This window comes from Scardinius erythrophthalmus, assembly GCF_964197995.2.
Source record: "Scardinius erythrophthalmus genome assembly, chromosome: 16".
In the NCBI taxonomy this organism is placed as follows: domain Eukaryota; kingdom Metazoa; phylum Chordata; class Actinopteri; order Cypriniformes; family Leuciscidae; genus Scardinius; species Scardinius erythrophthalmus.
Window position 1 is genome coordinate 4,609,488 of NC_138236.1, and position 14,817 is coordinate 4,624,304.

At 37.4% G+C, this 14,817-nt stretch overlaps 1 protein-coding gene across 3 annotated transcripts in view; it reads left to right on the plus strand.

The window, feature by feature from the left end:
- The window catches only part of kif13a (kinesin family member 13A), an 86,107-nt gene that overhangs the window by 58,781 nt on the left and 12,509 nt on the right, over positions 1-14,817 (plus strand). For all 3 annotated transcript variants that reach the window (XM_081388787.1, XM_081388788.1, XM_081388789.1), the window contains exons 20-30: positions 406-549; positions 1,034-1,183; positions 1,263-1,427; positions 2,108-2,281; positions 3,060-3,211; positions 4,665-4,797; positions 4,924-5,070; positions 8,918-8,950; positions 10,613-10,712; positions 11,861-11,987; positions 14,610-14,665. In XM_081388787.1, coding sequence (XP_081244913.1) covers positions 406-549; positions 1,034-1,183; positions 1,263-1,427; positions 2,108-2,281; positions 3,060-3,211; positions 4,665-4,797; positions 4,924-5,070; positions 8,918-8,950; positions 10,613-10,712; positions 11,861-11,987; positions 14,610-14,665 — 1,381 coding nt within the window. The remainder of the gene's footprint in view (positions 1-405; positions 550-1,033; positions 1,184-1,262; positions 1,428-2,107; positions 2,282-3,059; positions 3,212-4,664; positions 4,798-4,923; positions 5,071-8,917; positions 8,951-10,612; positions 10,713-11,860; positions 11,988-14,609; positions 14,666-14,817) is intronic.

Below are 14,817 nucleotides of genomic sequence, written 5' to 3' on the forward strand. Positions count from 1 at the left end.
TCTTATTTTTTATTTCTATAATTTGTTTGTTTTTTCTCGTTTATTTATTTTTCTCATTTTTTATTTATTCATTTATTTACTAATTTATTTACATTATTTTTTAATCAGTTGTTTATTTATTTACTTATTTGTTTTTTATTCATTTATTTATTTGCTTATTTATGTTACTTATTCATTTAATATTTACTTATTTACTCATTTATTCATTTACTTATTTATTTACTTTATTTATTATTGGTTAACTTAAACTTTTTTAATCATTTATTTATTTTTCTCATATATTTACATGTTTGTTTATTTATTTACTCATTGATTTATTTATGTTTTTCATTAATGCATTCGATAGTCTTTGTATCGTTTCCTCTGTAATATTAAATTGATGTACTGCAATAATTTTAACCCCAGCGTGGCGCTATAGTCAGTGAACCAGCGATCCAGGTGCGACGTAAAGGGAAGGGAACACAGGTTTGGACCATCGAGAAATTAGAGAACAAACTAGTGGACATGAGAGACCACTACAGGGACTGGAGGGAAGGCACACAGGAAGTGGTAAGAAATTAAAAGAAATGTATACTTTTATTCTCATCAAATTGATCAAATGTGACAGTAAAAAAAATCTGTAATGTAACAAAAGATTATGCTTAAAATAAATGCTTTTCTTTTGAACTTTCTATTCATCAAAGAATCCTAAAAAAAAAACATTTTCCACAAAAATATAAAGCAGCACAACTGTTTTCAACATCGATAATAATCATAAATGTTTCTTGAGCAGCAAGTCAGGATATTAGAATGATTTCTGAAGGATCATGTGACTGAAGACTGGAGTAATGATGCTGAAAATTCAGCTTCGATCACAGAAATAAATTACAGTTTAAAATATATTCAAACCAATTATTCTAAATTGTAATAATATTTCACAATATTGCTGTTTTTTGCTCAAATAAATACAGCCTTGTTTGGTGAGCATAAAAGACCGACCACAAATATATGAACATTTCTGTAAAAATTACTTTTTTTCCTGCATTTTTACCAGATTAACCAGCTGCACAGTAAGACAAGAGATCCGTTCTATGAAGCTCAAGAGAATCACAACCTCATCGGCGTAGCAAACGTCTTCCTGGAGTGTCTGTTTCATGACGTCAAGCTGCAGTACGCGGTTCCCATCATCAGCCAGCAGGGAGAGGTGAGCAGAATCCACATGTTCACCTGTTGAACCGCTGTTAAACGCCGTCGCTCTTACCCGTGTTGTCCTCCTTTGGCAGGTCGCCGGTCGTCTGCATGTGGAGCTGGTCCGTGTGAGCGGAGTCGTGCCGGAGCGTCTGGCGGGAGGAGACGATTCCTCCGAGAATTCCAGCGAGAGCAGCGGATACGAGGTCATGGACAATAATGGAGAGATCGTCCACATGGCCAGAAAACTCACCTGCAGGGTAAAGGGCTCAGTATTTTGTCAATTTATACTCAATTATTTGATCAAACTCATCTCTGCATATATATATATATATATATGAAGAGTTCAGATGCAAAAGCCTCTAAGTGCCATCTGAAATTTTCTTCTAGAATGATCATTTTTATCAAGCTCGTATATTTAAATTCAGTAATTTCACTTAAATGACAATTAACAGGTAATCTTCAAGAAAATTTCAGATGGCACTTAGAGGCTTTTGCATCTGAACTCTTCATATATATATATATATATATATATATATATATACACATACAAATTTCTTGGCCAAATTGTGCAGAACTGCAAACAAACAGTGTTATTTTAGTATCATTAAAATACTATTGAAGTTTTATTAATATGTTGAATTAGTTTCTGTTTTTATCATTTCCATTTTCATTTTAGTTGTATTTTTTATAATTTAGTTGTTATTTTGTAATTTTTTTATGTTTTTTTATTATTTTTTATGTCTGTATACTAGTTGTTATTAATTTTTATTTCAATTTTAGGTTTAGTTGCCTTAGTAACTAGCTGAAACCAAACAAGTTTTACTTTATTTAGGTTATATTCAAATGTTTTTTTTTAATGGTTTTAGTTTGAGTTAACTATAGTAACCCTGGTTTAGTGTTGTCATAAACACTCACTGTAGTGTTCTCCTTGTGTCAGGTGCGGATCCGAGAGGCGTCTGGTTTGCCTCTCAACCTGTCCAACTTCGTGTTCTGTCAGTACAGCTTCTGGGAACAGTCAGAGCCGGCTGTGGCTCCGCCCGTGATCAGCCCGGACACGCCCACCCCGCGCACCCCCGACGCCGAGTCCACTGTGCGCTTCCACCACTGCAGGGTAACACACGGCAGACATTTACTGAAGAGCCAGTGCTGTTTTACTATCATTCAGATACTATTATAGTTTTTATTCATATTTTGAATGTTTTTTATATCTGTATTTTCCATTTTGTAATTTTGTTGTGTGGTTTTGCCATTTTAGTTAAAAAAAAAATGTCTATGAATACATTTTTAGGTTTAGTTATTTCAGTACATCAAGTTAAACTAAATGAAAATGCGAAGTGTTAATTTGGCAACTAGATTTAAAAATGTTTTCTTATATTTTATTTCAGCTAATGTTTATTTTATTTTTATTTTTGTCATGCAACAAAAAATGTTTATTATGGTTTTAGTTTAGTTAATTACAATAGCCCTGTAAAGTACCCATCAATATGAACTTATATATATGGTGAAACCGGATGTATTTCAGCTCAACACACTAGTTTTATTCATTTATTTATTTTTTATTATATTTTTTTTATTATTATTACTAGTGCTTCTAGTGATGAAACAAGATCGAGTGAAGGTGAAATGCAAAAAAGAGGTTTTTGTTTATTTATTTGTAATATTTATTGTTTATGTATTATTATTGTTTTATTTATTGTTATTACTAGTGCTCCTAGAGATCTGATAACACCTCTAACACCAAGTTAGTTGAGTGTCTGTAAATCTAATAAGAGTGCAAATCTGTTTTGACATGGACCCTTTCACCTCTGTAGCATCAAGATTTGCACAATCAAGCACTCAGATTCTCTTCAGAACCTGTAAAAATAATACGTTTCTGCTTGTGTTGGCAGGATTTCGTGGTGCATGTGACGGAGGAGTTTCTGGAGTTCATCTCAGATGGAGCTCTGGCCATCGAGGTTTGGGGTCACCGGTACGCGGGTAACGGCCGCTCCGTCTGGGAGCTCGATGCACTGCAGGCCAAGACACGGACGCTCAGAGACAGGTGCATTTACTTACAGATACACTCACTCTTTTTCATGCATGTAGACTAGTGTTGTCAAATGTACTTTACATGCTTACATTTTAAAGTTGGCATGAAATGGAAGTTGCGATGGTATTTTCTTCCCTAATGTGCCGTATATCTGAGTAATACAGCTTCTCGAACAAGAACAAATGTAGGCTGAGACTTGATTTTATCCATGGGGAAATGATTGGATGGTTGTGGTTTGCTATTGGTGGATCTCATGTGAGTGACAGGTTGTCAGTAAACACATCATCAGAGAAGAGAATAGATGTCACTTCAAGAGAAAGACAAAGTTATTTAAAGATTACAAGGGCACATGAATAAAAAAAAATATGATGTGCATGGATAAATAATTTATACAAAATACTGCCAATATACGATACCAGCCTTTCAAAACACTCCCATGCATATTTAAAATAAAAAGTTTTAATAAACTTTAATAAAAGGTTTTTTTTTTTTTAAAGCTGTTAAGTATACACTGCAAAGTTTCAGGACTGACAACTCTATTAAAATGCAAGACTGAATCTGAAATTACGACGTTTGGCATTGTAATAACCAGCAAGTGACGGGACTAAAAAATCTGATATTTCAAAAAATACTGTAGATCTAAGCATCAAGTCTTGCAGTGAAAGTGCAGTAGACCTGCCACTCTTTCTGTTACCTGTAATGTGCAGCGGTGCCTTTCATTATTTATTTTCGTAACACTTTACTATAAGGTTTCATTTGTTAACATGAGTTTACTACATTAGTTAACATGAACTAACAATACTTTTAAAGCCATTTATTAATCTTAATTAAAGGGGCGATGAACTGAGAAATACAATTTTCCTTGAGCTTTTGACATATAAGAGGTCATCATACTATTAGAATATAAAAACTGAAAACTTCCTTATTAGTCCAATAAAAGCTTTTATTGACACCAGGCACAGTGGGGATCTATGACGTCAACGGGTATCAAACCCTGCCTCCGCAGAAGAACAGCAACGCCTACTTCAACACTGCCTGTTTAGCCCCGCCCACCAATTTGTGCATTAAATGAAACTCATTATAATATGCAAAACTGTTATCCAATCATAGCAGTGGGCGTTTACTTCCAAGTCTTCAATGCGGCACGCCCATAAAAACCGAGCGTTTCAGGAGCTAGGCTCAAAACCAGGGTAGAAAATACCCTATTGCTTATTCATTTTAATGTTTTTGAATGTAAAAACCAAGCGAACGTCATAAGTTGACCTCAGACAACAATATATATTTTTTTAAAAAGCCAGTTCATGTCCGCTTTAGTGTTCATTTCAACATTTAGCAAAATTGGTACAGAGGACCATGACATTGTACTGGTATTGGTAAGGACTACTGAACGTTTGGTATCGTGGTAGTCTTTCATACATGTAGACGTGCGTTCAGCTGTGTGTGTGTGTGTGTGTGTGTTTGACAGATGGAGTGAAGTGTCTCGTAGGATAGAGCTGTGGGTCTCCATACAGGAATTGAATGAGCAGGGCGAGTATTCGTCCGTAGAGTTGCATCCCAACAAAGACATCAGCACTGGAGGCGTGTTTCAGCTGCGGCAGGTTCGACAGTCACATTCACAATATCATAGCTGACAAAGGCTACATTCATCCAGACACATTTGAAAACGGCATTTTCATTTCAAAATGCTCTCCATTTACACTAGCGTTTCTCGTCCACACACACAGGGTCACTCTCGGAGGCTTCAGGTGTGTGTCCAGCCGGTCCAGCACTCGGGGACTCTGCCGTTGATGGTGGAGGCCGTTCTGTCCGTCTCTATCGGCTGTGTTTCCGCTCGCTCCACAAAACTACAGAGACCTCTGGACAGCTATCAGGTGATTACAACGGACACAACACACTGTTAGAGCACAATCTGGAGCAAACGGAAACTCTATCATTACTTTTTTGTGTAGTTTAAGGTGAAGTACTAAATTAACTAAAACTGAACTATATAAATATATTTAAGAAAATAAAAATGACAAACACAACAGAATTACTAAAACTGAATTAAAATGAAAATACAAAAATAAAATCTAATTCAAAATATTAACAAAAACTATAATAGTATATGAATGATATTAAAATAACATTAAACTGGAGCATCATTTACTTAAAATGTTAGATGTTAGTAACTTTTTTCTTTTTCTTTCTTTTTTTACGAAAGTGCAAGAAATATCACTTTGTGTCCACATAAATAAAAAAAAAAGCTAAAATAGAAATACAAATCTGGTTTAAAAAAAGGAAAAAGAGAAAAGAAATGCTGCAATGTGACATCAAAGTATAATTTTATACAATTTGTACCACTTATGTACCAATTGGTATTTATCAGTGATGCGCGGGTCAATGTATAAACAAACCGCACCCGACCGACGTTTTCAACTAACCCGCCCGCAACTCGGACCGCAAAAAAACGAAAAAGAAAATATTGTACCCGACCCGCTTCCTGACCCGCATTTTTTTTTTAAAGTAGCTATAATGCTCATCGTACCGTCTTAATATAACTTAATATTCTAATTTTGTCAAGAATTATAAAAAATCGTCAAAGCTCATTTGTACTAAAATAGTCTAAATGTTTAGTTTTAAAAACAATTTTAAAAAGCTGGCTATGTCTATTTTGATGTTTCTGCGCAAGTTCAGCAGACACTAAGGTTCTGGTTTGTTCCGATCAGAGCTCGTGAACGGAGAACGCATTTCTGAATATTCCGCTCCGCTCATGGTCGCTCGCCCAACCCAGATGGCCTGCTGGTTCGAAAATATGTGGAATAAGGGCTGCCTCCTTTTTTTTTTCTTGTCGACTAGTTGTTCATTTAAGCCATTCGTGAACAAATCGCCCCTTTATATTAAATTAATTACTTAAAGGCTATAGCCTACAGGAATAAGCGTAATGACCGCACGCTTAAAGCTTGCCACAAAGAACCGGTTAAAGTAATGATTATGAATGTGTCTAAATTAGCAAGGAGACATTTAATTGTTTAGTAATAAACTGGTGTTTTCTGTGTCGCTGCAAAGATGAAGTTGACAATGCGGAGATTGCGGACTCGCCATGATCGCCAGAGAGAAATGCACATATGGATTAGCCTACATAATCAGAGAGTATAGCCTATTTATTTTGGTTTGAATATTTTCGTTTAAAAGTAGACATTTCAAGCTTTCTGTAATATATAGCCTATATTTATCAAATCTGCGAGGTACAAGTTGAGTTTCGGCGCCCTCCAGTTCACATGCAGTGATCGCGTACCGGCGCCTTATTTTGTCTGCTATCAAAATTAAGATACAATTTATACAAAACGAAAATGTTTTAAAAAGAGTTTTCTATAAAACAAAAACTTAAGGAAGTCGTCAAAATCATGTTTTACCAAAAACAGCGCCGTTGCTAGGAGGGCGCCAGCGCCTCTGCCTCTCAGCGCCTCTGCCTCGCGAGTGGATGATAGCCCTGAAGACGCCTAGCAATGATATACCTTTAGTGGTAGTATACCTTATCGCAGCGCGCTAAGAGACAATGTTATCGGAAAATGCAGCCCAGGTATATGCATAATGGAGATTCCAAAGCTCTCTTCTTTGGTCAGAACCATGGAGAGCGATCGCGGATTTACTTTTACAAAGCAACACAATATTTAAAGAGCATCAAGCTATTAAAATCTATATTATGTATACGCACAGATAATATAACAGTAGGCTATATTAGTCAATATTTTTTTATCAGGGTTAAGCAGTGATTGGATAACGTTTTTTTATTTTATTTTTATTTAACGTTTTTAATTTAAGGCCCACCCACAATTGGTCTGGCTTATCCAAAACTGGAATCCTGGCGCCGTGCCTGGTTGGTCGTGCCATTTTTGTGGTTATCAAATGTGTAAATAGCATCGCAAGAAGTGCACATGACAAAAACAGCACTTTGGTCATCATCTTTCATTATTTCGGCAAATGTCTCCCACACTTTGCTCTTTCTATTTGTGTATTTGCGGAGCTTCCACTCCCCAGTCTTCACCTTTTCTCTTGCCGCCTCCATCTCTACCTGCAGACTGAGCTTGTGCGTCATCTTCGCGCCAGTTATTCAGCCAATAAAGTTAAATTTAAAACGTATTCATAGAAAATTGTGTCTAGAACTATATCAATTACAAAGGTTTAATTGGCATCTTTATTTCAAACGACCCGACCGACCGCGACCCGAATATCATTAAAAATATTTTTGGATGACTCGTAACCGCGGGTGACCGCAGGCACCCGCTCATTTCGGATCAACCCGCGCATCACTGGTATTTATGAAAATATAAGCAGCTCTACAGAAGACAGTGCCATTATTCAGCTCAAGTCAATTCAATATTGATTTAGTTCAGTTCAATGTTGCAAAGTTCATCAATTATGCCTTCAATTTCAGCCATTTGGTTCAATGTTGATTCAACTGTGAAAACATGTTAAAATGACACAATGCATCCCTGAGGAGTCCTTCACATGGAGTGTGAAAATCAAGCTGTTGATGTTGTTGTTTGAAGCTCCTGTTTGTTGCCACTATATCCCTTCCTTGTACTCAACAGCTTGATATGGTTGGTATTCATCTTTCTTGAATGCCGGTTCCGGAAACATGACCCCCAAAAAAGTTATAATTGATTGATCACTTGTGATTTTGTCCTTTCATTCTCAATTTTCAACATGAAGGGCTTTGTAAGGATGCATTGCTTCATTTTAAAGTGCCCCTATTATGATAATTGCCTATTATGTGTGTTATATAGCTGTTTGTGAATGTAAAAGGTCTGATAAGTTTCAAAGAACATGATAAATGTTATTAAAAATATTATTATAAAAAGAACAACCGATCTGAACTGCCTGAAACGAATCGTCAGTAGTTCTAGTCTTACTTCCTGGTCAAACCTATGTAGGTTTGCAAATCCATGATAGCAAATCCACTTTGCATGCACTTCCAAAGGATGAGATTTATTCGGTAAAACCAAAGCCATCATTACAGTTCGGATCACTGTGTATCAAGTGCTGAGGATGATCCGGAGCTCAAATTCAGATATGGTGCTGGCCGTTTCGTTTAGACAAAGCGGTAGACCAATCACAACAGACTAGGCCATCTGACCAATCAGAGCGGAGTAGACCCATCACAACCGACTGGGCCATCAGACCAATCACAACAGACTGGGCCATCAGACCAATCAGAGCAGAGTAGACCAATCACAACAGACTAGGCCATCTGACCAATCAGAGCAGAGTAGACCAATCACAACAGTCTAGGGGCCATCAGACCAATCAGAGTGGAGTAGACCAATCACAACAGACTGGGCCATCAGACCAAGCAATCAGAGCAGAGTAGACCAATCAGAACAGTCTAGGCCATCTGACCAAACTGAGCAGAGTAGACCAATCACAACAGACTAGGCCATCAGACCAATCAGCAGGGAGTAAGCTCTCAGAAAGGAGGGATTTAGAGAGACCGGATACTTTATCAAACCATTTCAGACATTGAGAGATGATCCAAGGTCAAAAACACCATGGATCCAAGTTTTTTGTTTTTTTTTAGCTTGGATGCATGTAAACCTATTGTAGGAGACTCCAAAACAAAATCAGAAATCTTTAAAATAACATAATAGGGGCACTTTAACATCTGTGTGAATGGGCGTTTAGAGTCACGTGAGAGTCAGTTCAGCAGAGTGTGTGACAGACTGTATTCTCTCCTGGCAGAAGGAGGAAGACGACGATATGGATAGTTATCAGGTATTCTGACTTCCTGCTGTCTGTCCCACACGCATGATGACAGTGAGCTGCTGAACATGTGCTTTCAGACAGGAGACAGTACGTGGGTCGCCTGGATGAAATTATAATCATCGTCCGTGTCTGAAAGCCTGATATTATAATCTTGTGAGAAATGCTTCCAAAGAAGCTGTGAGATCCTAAACCTTTAAGTGTGGAGATTCCTGCACTAACACACTCGGCTGTCTGTCACATGATCAGTGCATGGCTGCATGATTCCTGCATGTTGAAGTCCATTTGAACCGTACTAGATGGAGCCGCTTCTGACGGCTTCATCTGTGTGGGTTTGAATGTAAAAACGGCACACTGGATTTAATCTGCCTTTATTAATTCATGCCATTTATTTGTTTATGTTGGTATTGTGCAAGGATTATATTGAAATTTGATGCTTGGCTCCAAATGTGCACCTGACACCGTGTCTACACTGGACGCTACAGGCGGACGCTACAAGAAGTTTAGAAACCAGAAACATTTTAAGCTGACCTTGATCAAATGCTCAGATGTTACTGAAATGCTCAATGAATTAAAGGGATATTTCACCACTGGAAAGATGAATGTGTATTTAAATTGGGTCATTTATGTAGTAGAAATGTGAAATTATTTTAGAAGTTGGTGCCTTCTAGACTGAAAAAAGCCAGAAAATTTATTTTTGGCTCATGTGGATGAAAGACAACAACTCCCAGAATGCACTTGCTTCGCTGTCCTACGAGGCCACTCCCAAGCCACGCCTACCGGTTACAGAGGGCAGTATCGGAAGAAATGATACAACTAGGCTACTAGTCGACATGAAACTGAAAAGACGGCGTTTTATCGTGAGATCCCCCTATGGGCGGGTTGAACTCATGCGGGACGAGCTCCTCCTACTGGCTGTAGTCTCTCGCCTCTGGCCAAAAAAGCCTCTGATGACGTAAAATGACGATTTAAGGGTTTTTTCCAGACACACAATACAGAAATCTCTCATCTCAGGGGGACATGAGGGAGGGAAGCACAATCATTTGAAAATACTACCAGGTTTCTACTGATACAAAGCTTAATGCTAATCGGTGAAGTATCCCTTTAAATTCTAAATAATATAGAGTTATATGCACTGCAGGCCAAGAGATGTTTTTGCCTAATTTAATAGTAACATGTAACAGATCAAATCAAATCAAATCATTATTAAAAATAAATGTACACAAATGATATTTGTAATTTTAGACAGTGAAAATCTGTCAACAGAAGCAACATCCTTATCCTTAAAATCATGCATTTTATGCTCATGTACGAAATTCTGTATACGTATACGTAATGTCGCAAAAACTATCCCGACAGACGCTCACCGGCGTAGGCTTGGTGTGTCACGGCCCTTATCATAGGAGTTGTTGATTATATTAAAAGAGTTATTTCATTTTGACATGTTGCGACATGCCGCTCGCGTTACTGTAGACACGGTGTGAGATGGATGCCCTGTGTTGTAATCTCTACAGTGAATTGATCAGTGGGAATGTAATTCAAATGGGATTTTCAGATTATTTTCCAGTCACTTTAAATTGTGAATTGAAATGAGCCCACTGATGGCAAATTAAATAGTGGTCTGCAAATACAGTTTAGCTGAGGTCTCACTGTTCTTCTGCTGTATGTGAACAGGAGGAGGACCTGAACTGTGTGCGGGAACGCTGGTCTGATGCCCTCATCAAGCGCAGGGAATATCTGGAAGAGCAGATCAAGAAGATCTTCAATAAGTCAGGTTGGAGTTTATAGCATGTGTCATTCTGGGATTTTCTGGTTACAGATGTTTACATACAGTTTGATTACAGTTATGAAGCTGTTATTGCTGTTCATGAGGATAAATGTCAAATCATCGCTCAAAGAATTGATGTCAACTTTACACTTAAAACAAATTAGACACCGCCTTTCAAACAGTTTGATGAAATTTTCCTGTTGTCTTAATGAAAACCTTATTTACACATCGCTCTAGCATTGTAATGCATTGATATATTTTACGATTACATTTTTAATTTGAAATGTAGAACAGGCCTGGTAAGAAAAGGAATATATTTAGATTGTTGTGAATATTATGCAATTTTTTTCTCCCTTTAAAAAGGGATAGTTCACCCAAAATTTATTAAAATTTATTCTGTCATCATTTACTCACTCTCAAGTTGTTCCAAACCTGTATGAGTTTCTTTCTTCTGAAGAACACAAAAGAAGATATTTTGAAGAATATGGGTAATCAAACCATTGATGGGGACCATTGACTTCTATAGTATGGAGGAGAAAAAAAATACTATGGAAGTCAATGGGGGTCCATCAACTGTTTGGTTACATTCTTCTCAATATCTTCTTTTGGGTTCAACAGAATTAGACAGTAATTAGACTGTGAAAAACAGTTTGGTAATGCCATCTTCTCAAGCTCATAAACCTTGGTGTTATTTTTGATGCACAAATGCGTCCCTGACCACAAAACCAGTCACATGGGTAAATTTTTCTTACATTGAGATGTATACATCATCCGAAAGCTGAATGAATAAGCTTTCCATTGATGTATGGTTTGTTAGGATAGGACAATATTTGGCCGAGATACAACTATTTGAAAATCTGGAATCTGAGGGTGCAAAAAAATCAAAACATTGAGAAAATTGCGTTTAAAGTTGTCCATTTATGTTCGTGATTGTGCTGCATTCACTCACAAAAATAAATGTTGTATATATTTACGATAGGAAATTTACAAAATATCTTCATGGAACATGATCTTTACTTAATATCCTAATGATTTTTGGCATAAAAGAAAAACATCAGGATTTATGGGAAGTGTTCCCGGTTCCAGCTGACTTAATCTATGCAGCCTAACATTGAATTATAGAAGTCTATAATGCTTGTGCATGTGATTTTCAGAGAAGTCTGAGGAGGATGAGGAAAGAGAGGCCAGACTGGTGGAGCAGTGGGTGGGTCTGACGGAGGAGAGGAACGCAGTGCTGGTTCCGGCCCCTGGCAGTGGAATCCCAGGGGCCCCAGCGCACTGGTGAGAACTTAACCACTGCACTGACACGTTTTAAAAATGACATTTTCCTCAGTCAGACTTTCCAGCAAAATGATATGCCTACTAGCTATTATTAGGGCAAGACACTACATGCGAAACCAGTGTCGTTTAATGCACTGGTCAATTATGGGCTATTTTGCTTCCATAACATGTCTCCTTTTTCAGACTGGTGGTAAGAAAACATCCAAAATACACTTTTGAGTGTTTATTTTTATCACACCTTATCTATTTGTGTCTGTATGTTTCAATTAGAATACGTATCTTTAAAGGCAGTGGGTTTTTTCTCAGAAATCTCCACTTTAGCAGCTTTACATACACTTTCCAGTTTTATTTATATCTATATTCTGAAGGTTTCTTCATATATCATTCACCTGATTTATATATTTTATTCCTAAAAACATTGTGTGATTTTTTTTTTTTCCTGTTTTTCTTTTTTGACAGTGTTTTCTAATTTATAGAGTGATAAAATGAGATATCCATGTAAAAAAACTTTAAAGAGCAACTTGCAGGTTAAATTTATAACTGAATTAATACTTGATATTGTCTGAAGAGGTTTTTTAAAAACACATATGTAGAAATTACTAATGAAATCTAATTGGTTGTAGAGATTTTGATGAAAATGTGCTAGGCTCTGGAATACGCCTTTCCCCCTATAGCAACGCATCATATGACGTATGCCGAGGTAAATATGAGCTCGCGTTCAGCCAGGCCAGCGCTCTCATTGTGGGTGTAGTAGTTAGAGCAGTAGTGAGCGACAGAGAAAGTTTTAGATCGAGTTTTAGAGAAGCCATAATGGTAAATTATTGTGTTTGTGCTGGTTGCACAAAATCCAGCCTGTCAGGACATCGTGTCCATCATTTTCCTTCTAGGAAAAACAAGGCTTTTCGTTCTTGGGTGCGTTTTGTTCAGGTGAAGAGAGCAGACTTCACTGCCGCGTCTGTCACCGCACACTCGGTCGTTTGTGGCGCACATTTCACTCCGGAGAATTATCGACCTGGAGATTTGTTGGAATCTAGTAATATAGTAAGTAGTAAAAAATATATCGCTCCAGTTATGCAAATCTAGTTGTTTTATCATCAACATACACTATGCTATATAGGGGTGTCCAACCTGCAAGTTGCTCTTTCAGTGCACGCATCTTCGGGTTCTCCCGCCGGATGTAGGCGCGAGCACAACATCAACTGGCAAACGCAATGTAAGCGGAACGAAACTGAGCTACTCGTTATTGTGTTTGTGTGGACCATTTATCAGTTTGGACCAGTGCAGCGCGAGCCTGATCAAGCAACACTGTAGCCTAACTGCGAGATCCAGTAAATAAAGCATTTGAATTCGCCACTGAAGTAATAACATCACTGCGAGATCTAGTGAGAAATATTCACATTTCTCCGTTATTAACGGATCAAACAGCGCTGACGTGGAAACCAGGAATAAACATTGTGCAATGAATGAACGAACTATCCAGTGTCCACAGATCAGCAACATTCACCATGGCTTTACTGTAGTAACACTAACTGCAACCATGGAAGTTTGGCATTTTCCACTAAGGCCCAGTATGCATCCACCTCCCTGCAACACTGACTTTCCTCAGCTGTAAACATTGCCTCGCATTTCCCACACAAGCACCTATGGAACAAAAAATGTTAGCAGGAATAAATATCTCTCTGTCTCTCGATGAGAAACCGCTAAGTTGTATCACGTAACGATAGTCTGGGCGGATATTAATGAGCATGACAAACGCCTGATCAAAGCTTAGTTTCTGTTATTGTAAGTTCCAATATGTTCTGTCTAACATTGATCCTGGCCTGTCCCTGCTCTCTTGGCAGCCTAGCAGGCTCATAATTGTATGGCTGTGGTCCGTCAACAATTTCCTCAGCGTCCGAAATGTCATTGCAATCCATATTTCCCTGTTGTTTGAATCGACCGCTCTCCCTCGTGCTACGTCACGACTCTCGCCCGTCACGCCCATTTTCAGATGCGGAAGTAAAATTTTCTCACAAAAACGACTCCAGAAGCCACTGTAGCGTATTTATAATTTTTTTTTTAAGAAAATCTAGTTCCTACATTATTTTTCTATACATTGACTTGTTGGGTCTTCTAACCTGCAAGTTGCTCTTTAACTTCAGCCAAATGAAACAGATTTCTGTTCTGGAAATGTATGAAAATGAGTGGGTATTTAATTAGATATGCCTAAATTGCATATTTAAACATAACATTTCAGAAAACATCCATATTCTCATGACTGTAATGCGTTTAGACATTCGATTAACTTTACTGTAATAGTCATTTATTTTTATTATAACATTTATTTTATTTATTTAAATGAACATATACGAATATGCTAAATTTATTTAACTCAAGTAATTTTCTATTACCATTTCTTCTCATTTTGAACCTACACATTACAAGAAATTGAATAACATGGGTTATTACGGTAAACAGTATCTCTTAGTGTTATTATTTAAAGTCAAAGCATGCAGTTCACAACCTTTTTAATGGGCCTAAAGTTAACATTACTTAAATGGCAAGAAAGGATGAAAACATGCCATTGAATAAGAGTTTTAGGGGAAAAGTGAGATATTAAACTCATTGTTGTTGTTGCTCAAGGGTTCCTCCTACTGGCATGGAAGCTCATATTCCTGTGCTGTTCCTGGATCTGAACGGTGAGATATATTGATCTTCAGGGCCCGGTTTTTCAAAAGGTTTAATCCGGATAAAATTGATCCGGATTTAGTAATCCTTTTTTTTTGCGATCCGTGATCACGTAATCCAGCTTACTTTTGAGCCAGTTTTTCAAAGCAACATTGGATTGGAT